Consider the following 7,374-nt stretch of genomic DNA (forward strand, 5'->3'; position numbering starts at 1 on the left):
ACTGGCTGTGATTTTGGTTGGGGTCATTTGCTGTGGTAGAGGTTGGATGATCATTTGGGTCTGGCTGAGGATGGGTCTGACGACATCTGGATGATCCTGGTGGTGTTGCTGCTTTTGCCAAGAGAGCAGATGGGAATATTGCTGGCACTAGTAGTCTGCCCTGACTTGGAGGGGAGAGGAGTGAAGCGGACATTGATACTGTATGGTGTCACAGTCCAGACAACGTCCACTTGTTGGGAGTGCATGGCGTCCCACACTGGCAGACTGGTGTTGGTGTCAGAAGGGACCTCCATGAGCAGTAGAGGAAGCTGACCTTGGGAGACTTCGGACAGGCCTCTGTGATCACGCTTGTAGGTCCCCTCTTCTTCCCTTTGATTGATGAAAGGTCAGTCATCTTCAATATCTTTTGAGGGTAAATAGTTTGTTGGCATAGCATGGTACCCGAAGGACTAAATAAATGTCCCAATCCTATCCGGAGTCAACGACAAAACAAAAGCCTAATAATTTGAAAAGCAACACTCATCACATAACCAAAATCCAATTTGCTGAAATCTAAAAACTTTTATAGAGATATCCTGTTGACATTTAATGAAAAAGGTACCAATTAATACAAATGCTTGAGACTGTCATGTTTCTCCTGTCCTCGAATTTGCACCGACTTACTAGCTAAATGACTTGCATCGCATGACGCATAAACAGAACATGAACTTACTTTTTAATCTGTTAACGTGCAGTGTTTCAGGCTTAATGAATCTGTCCACGTTTTGCTTTACTCAAAAAAAGTATTGATTGGTGAGTAACTAAATAAGGCATTTAAATTTAAGCCTAAAACAGATCTGGAAGTCTTCAGACAATTATCTTACAGGATCATTTGTAGATTTCAGGGGATACCATTTGACGGTGTTATTACAGGAATGGTTTAGCCCAACTATTTGAAATTGATGACAACTGCACACAAACACATCTTTGTATTTTCTGATATAGTCCATTTTTATTTAGTTTTATTCCACACAGAAAACTAATAACTGATTCCATGCACAATAAAATAATTGTCAACACTTGCCCATTAGAAAATCAAATGTCAGTGTTTATTTAAAGGCAACGAGCGGCAGATATTTAAATATTATTTATCCATTCGATTTTTTCTTATGACAGAAACTCATCAAGAAAGACACTTTTTAGAGACAGAATATTCCATAACACATTCTCAGGTGTGATCTACAGCTTTCACTGAGACCTCTAATGGCTCAATCCTCAGCGGACACTGCTTACAGCCAACCCAGAAATAGGGGAAGACCCTCTCAGAAAAGGTGTGTTTGAAAGTGTAGATCTGCGTGTTGTCAGCTGGGTCAGAGAAGCACACTCTCCCCTTCTCCCAGTCTAGCTGCACTCTGATCCTCCGAGGGCTCTTCTTCAGATTGAGTCGTGTCAGGGGTGAGGTCCCGGCAAAGTACATCTTGTGGTAAAAGTACACGGACAGGTATCCATTCTTCAGCACGGAGGAGACCTTGTCTTTCCTCTGGATGGACTCTTTGGCTACACCGAGGACCCAGGCGCTGTTCTCTCCAACCTCCACATCCCAGACATGCTTTCCTGAGCTGAAGCCCTCAGAGCCCAGTACGCCTGTGTCAGGGTCAAACCTCTCGGGGTTGTCTGGAAGCTTCCGTTTGTCATCGCTGTCCCTCACACTGGTGAGGTCTTCAGACAATAGGAGCCAGGGGGCAGCTGTGTTGGGGTCCAGAGTCACTGGCGCTGAGGAGAAAGTACAGCCAGTTACCATGATGTAGTGGTCCTCACCACTAATTGCTGTGTAAAAACACATTAAGAAGCACTTTAAGTGCTTAAAAAGTTAACATTTCAGTCTATCATGTAATGAAATAGACTAGTCTTGACACCAAGTGATGTTCAACATTCTGCAGTTAGTACTCACTGTATTTAACAATCCCTTGCATCTTCTCCCACACTTTGTATTGAAGTGAGCCCAGGTACTTGGCCACATCGATGAGTGCTCCCGGGACCATAACTGGGTCCTGCAGTGTGCTAGACTGAACACTATACAGACAGAAAAACTGTTAGTACTCATCATGTAATGGTCCGTAGACAGTGAAACCACCAGGGGTTGTAATGGACTCACCTTCTCACCGTCTGCTTGCATTTCTGGAGAAAAAAAGTATCCTCCAAAGCCATCTCCTCCTCCATGGCTCTGATTGTGTCAGAGAGGGAGGCCAGGGTTCTGTCCATCTCCCTCACACTCTGCCTCAACATCTCACTCTTACTCTCCTCCTCCTCTTTCAGAGCTGCAAGCCTAGCAGCCTCTTCAGCTTGGAGGAAATGGTGGAGCGTCTCAAACTCCTCATGAATCCTCTTTGCCACAAACCGGGCCTGGACCTGAAATGAGACCTTTGTTAGGATTGTGTGTTAACATACAAGAGATTTCAATTTAATACTATGGCAAACCACCAACATTACCTGAATGTGGATCACTGTATTTTCATAGTTTTGCTTCATTTTGTCAAAAGCCTCCTTCTTCTCTTGCAAACGAGTAAGCACAGACTTAATCTCCTCCTTCAAAGAACATTAAAAAGACAATTGGACTAAGAATAAACAAAACATATCAGTTCTACAAAGGCAAATAGTTGCAGAAGGCATAAAACAGATTAGCTCAAACTCCTAGCATTGTCCCCTTTACCTTCATGGTCACCTCTGAACTCATAAAATGCTATCTAGAGAACTCAATTTATATTTATAGGGCTGCCTATTAAAACACCAGATTACCTTCATGTCACCTATAGCTTCTCCCACCGGGCAGCACTCATGGTTTTTATGCTTCCTGGAGGTGTGACAGACCACACAGATGGGCTCCTTGTCCTGCAGACAGAACAGTTTCAGCCTCTCCCCGTGCAGGGAGCACAGCTCACCCGGTTCACACAGCTCCCCTGTAGCTCCAAGTGCTCCACTCTCCTGGATGTAGGAGTCACACAGGTTCTTCAGGGTGAGGCTGGCCACCGGCTCGTCCACAAACTCCCTCCTACAGAGAGGGCAGTCCCGGGCCGACCCCTTCCCAGACCAGTACTGCTCTAAGCAGGCTGCACAGAAACTGTGGCTGCACTTGAGGACCACAGGATCCCTGAAAATATCGTAGCACACAGGGCAACAGAGGTCCTCCTCTGGGAGAGAGAATCGAGCGGCCATGCCTTCTTCACACGAAAGTGACTCTTCCTCTGGAAGGGAATGCAGGGCAAAGGGACGCACAGAGCTGTAGGTATTAGACAAAGCCAGAGCCAGCCCTTGTTTGTGTTCTAGTTAGCTAATGGCCTCTGTAAGGTACAGTATGTACTTTAACTTTACCCAGCTAATTATTTGGGCTCAACAACATACTTACTGCCTAGGTCCTAGGCCACGTCGATGTGTAGTTTGGGAGTGCTTTAGAACAAGTTACAGTGACACTCACCTGCTATCCAAGACACGTCTACAGGGGACAGCGACCAAACACACGTAACTAGCTCCTTGTTTGATCTGCGACTCCAAGACCAGTTTCGATTTCCTTCTTCCTGTTATGGTGTGACACATCATTATGGGGGTGGAGCCAGGCAGACCATTCTTTATTAACACTTTACCACCAGTTCCACTTCGTGTTCACATTGGTTTCATTATTTGGTGGTACTAGACTGTTACTCCATTGTTTGTGTTTGTCATTGTTGACTTTCTAAAAAAAAATATTTATTCATGTTAAAAGTCATGTTTCACGAATGAGTTGTCATGCCACGAGCACTACAAATACATCATATAAATCAACGACTATTTGAATGTTAATGTCATAGCCGTGGGATGTATTTTCTCCATTGATATTTACATTTTAGTTGTATGCCCACTCGTTGTCTATAGGCCCTATAGGCTCGTTGTCTATATGTGGCATTGAGCAACAGTGGTCTCTACTGTATACCGGTAGTTGGAGATACCCGTTCAGTGGTGAATATTTGCAATGGCACCAAATTGAAACTTTATTTTATAATGTGTAAATTAATTAAATTAGCTACACGCACTTAAATAATTAGGAAGGTCCATTCAGTAAATAAAAAAGCACAACATGAAATGCAATAGAAACTTTTAATATTTATTTAGATAATTGACTGTACTTTACATATTTTACATAATTTAACAACTGCTTTAAACACTTGTACAAGCATTATGAGATAGACAGTTGTTACCTTACCACATTCCATTGGCATCAATTAGATTACACTACTTATACCCATAGTATGCTTTATGTTGAGGCAAGTTTTACAGCTATTTACATGGAGCTGGATTCAACTAAAGTTCACACAATGGGGTCCCTCTAGTTGATACATGTTAGTAGATATTTGTCCCCACATATTATAAACATGGCAACCTGTCTCCACTCATGTTTATATATTCTGCCCAAAGTTGGGGCTAACTGACAAAAGGTGCAGTGGGACAAACTGATTGGTACTGTAAAAGTATGGGAACACTTTTTCAGTGAATTTATCATTGAAGGTGTACAGAATAGTGCTCTTAGTGGGATCACAGAATGTCAGCTCCCCTTGGACACAGTCCAGATGTTCTCTGATCACTCGTGGGCTCTCATCCAGCTTGATCTGGATGCGTGGTTTTACACATACTCTGTATTTCCCACTAATATACCTGATGCTCCACAATCTGCTCTGAGGCTCCATTTTGAGTGGCTTGTTGCGCACAATTGACTCTTTGGCTACTCCCAGGGTCCAGTTATCACTTTCTCCTACTTCTACATCCCAAATGTGTCTGCCTTTACCGTGACCTTCAGAACCCAACACTCCCATTTTAAGCCTCTCAGGATTTTCTGGAAGGTTCTGCCTCTCCTCACTGTATGTCACAGTGGTCAGGTCATGAGTCATTATGAGCCTTGCAGACACTGTGTTTTGGATCCATGGTCACCGAAGCTTAAGGGGAAAGTTCATTGTACTTTAATATTGTACTTTAATACTGAAGTGTGTGGGTGTGTTGGGAGATAAAACCATTTCAAATAACTATTGAAAAAATACATTTAATTCCAACGTATTGTGGCCTTATTTGCTACAGTAAGATAGTCAAGATATTAAAAAACAGCATTTGTGAAAAACTTGGACTTACTATAGTAAATGATCCCAAGCATCTTCTTCCAGACCTTGAATATCAGAGATCCCACATGCTTGGCTATGTCAATGAATGCTCCTGACACTACCTCAGCATCTGTAGTGTCTGTTGCTGTGGATTCGGCTCTATAGGAATAATTAACATCAGTGCTGTTGTAAATGGAGCATAACATGTATTTAGTAGGGATGAAATGGGAATTAATTTACAACATACCTATTAAGTATGACCTTGTAATTCTACAAAAAAAAGGACATATGTCACTATGTTATATCAGATGACACTGAGATAATTGAAAAACTCACAGAGAAATAAATAATTTACAGTTGTGAAATTATTCACCAGCAATTTCCAACCTGGTTGAGAATTTCAAGGCGTTATACGACATTTGACTGCAGCCTAGCAGTGTGACGCTTGCGTCTTTTGGACGATCAGTTTTTGCAGTGAGTTCATGAGCTCATGTTGAGAATTTACATCTTTGTAATTTAAAACATCTTTACCCTTACCTGAAGGAATGTGATAGTGTCAACATCCATGTCCTTGATCATCTGAATAGTCTCTATTAGGGTTGAAATCTGCTTGGTCAAAGGCTCAGCACTTTCTCGCATCACTTGACATCTCTGTTGCACTTCCTTTCTCAGGGCAGCTGTCCTGGCTGTCTCTTCATCTTCCAGGAACTGGTGGTTTCTTAAACTCCTCCCTTATCTGCTCCTCTCCACACTGGGCTTGACCCTAATAGACAAGATTAAACTTGAACACCACTCAAATGTTTCCATATTTAAAATCACATTTTTTTTATGACAGATACCTGTATATGCTCCTCCCAGGTTGGATGGCACATCCTGGCTGTGTTCATGCTTTCTAATTCCTTCTTCAAAGTGGAACTCACACGCTGGATTTCACTCTAAAGATAAATGAAAAGGGATTATTGTAAACCTGGTAAAAACCAGACCAGTCTTTAATCCAACCAGTCACTCTACTCAGTTACATAATGACATTGAAATTACCAGTTAAAATAAAAGCAAAGGGAACAGATACTTTCACAAACTGACCTTAAAATCAGGCAGAGCCTCCTCAGTGGGACAGCAGTCATGGCCTTTATGTTTCTTTGATATGTGACAGACAACACAGATGGGCTGCTTGTCATCAAAACATATCCTGGGATCCTTTCTCCTTTTCACTCCCTCTCTGGACCGATTCACAGAGACTCTTTAAGGCCAAACTTTAGCTCGGCTGCTCAATTGAACACTCTTTCCTGCATACAGGACACATCAGATTGTCCATATCCTTCCAGTATTTCTGTAGACACTCCTCACAGAAGCTGTGGCTGCATTTGAGGACGGCAAGGTTGCTGAATATGTCACAACACACGGGACAAGAGAGGTGTTCCTCCAGGAGAGACAAGCTGGCTTCGATTATAATGTATCACTCAGTGTGCTATTCTGTCTTGGTCAAGGTTGAAATACATGAAGCAAGTTAACAGGGTTGTGGCTCAAGGGGCAGGTTTTACTGATTATAAAGGCATGACACAGACAAAAACTCCACCCACAGTTATGTTTTCATATTCCAGGAAACTAAACCAAAACCAGAACTATCACATTTCCCTCTGCATCCTGGCAGGAATGCAGATGTGTGTAGTGTACCAACCAACAACAATGCATTATCTAACATACACTAGAGGGATATAAAACAACAATAAAAAATATGTTAAATCAAACAAGTAATGACTTTACCACTAGATGTCAGTAGGTATCCAGCCATTGCAAAGAGTAACGGTTATTACTGTGAAAAGCATTGCAAAACGACATTGTAGACTGCTAGTGAAGACATGGCAGTATTGCTTAATAGTGTATAAGTATACAGACATGGTCACCCAATGAGATATGCTGTTATTATGTGTACTGTACTTTTAAATCTAGATGGAAAATAGTCAATTTACTTTGAACCTGTCCTTCAACACACCAACGTACATCCTACTAACAAACAATTCCTAGACTAAATGCTATTGCAGTCGCTCTCTCTCTTTCTCTGTCTCTGTCTCTCTCTCTCTGTTTCTGTCTCTCTCTCTCTGTCTCTCTCTGTTTCTGTCTCTCTGTCTCACCCTGTCTCTCTCTGTTTCTCTCTCTCTCTGTCTCTCTCTGTTTCTGTCTCTCTCTCTCTGTCTCTCTCTGTTTCTGTCTCTCTCTCTCTGTCTCTCTCTCTCTGTCTCTGTCTCTCCCTGTCTCTCTCTGTTTCTCTCTCTCT

At 42.3% G+C, this 7,374-nt stretch overlaps 1 protein-coding gene and 1 long non-coding RNA gene across 2 annotated transcripts; both read right to left on the reverse strand.

The window, feature by feature from the left end:
- Positions 1-756: 756 nt before the first annotated feature.
- Positions 757-3,566, reverse strand: LOC112264576 (E3 ubiquitin-protein ligase TRIM35-like). The gene is made up of 6 exons (XM_024441272.2): positions 3,452-3,566; positions 2,776-3,219; positions 2,470-2,565; positions 2,135-2,388; positions 1,931-2,052; positions 757-1,752 (listed from the first exon to the last, which is right to left on the reverse strand). The coding sequence occupies exons 2-6, from the start codon at positions 3,190-3,192 to the stop codon at positions 1,208-1,210; spliced, it is 1,434 nt and encodes a 477-aa protein (XP_024297040.1). The 5' UTR covers positions 3,193-3,219; positions 3,452-3,566; the 3' UTR covers positions 757-1,207.
- Positions 3,567-4,138: 572 nt separating this feature from the next.
- On the reverse strand, positions 4,139-6,588 carry LOC121839354. The gene is made up of 4 exons (XR_006078890.1): positions 6,183-6,588; positions 5,939-6,034; positions 5,131-5,862; positions 4,139-4,940 (listed from the first exon to the last, which is right to left on the reverse strand). It is a non-coding gene; the product is annotated as an uncharacterized LOC121839354 (long non-coding RNA).
- Positions 6,589-7,374: the final 786 nt, after the last annotated feature.

Source organism: Oncorhynchus tshawytscha, linkage group LG15 (assembly GCF_018296145.1).
Source record: "Oncorhynchus tshawytscha isolate Ot180627B linkage group LG15, Otsh_v2.0, whole genome shotgun sequence".
NCBI lineage: Eukaryota > Metazoa > Chordata > Actinopteri > Salmoniformes > Salmonidae > Oncorhynchus > Oncorhynchus tshawytscha.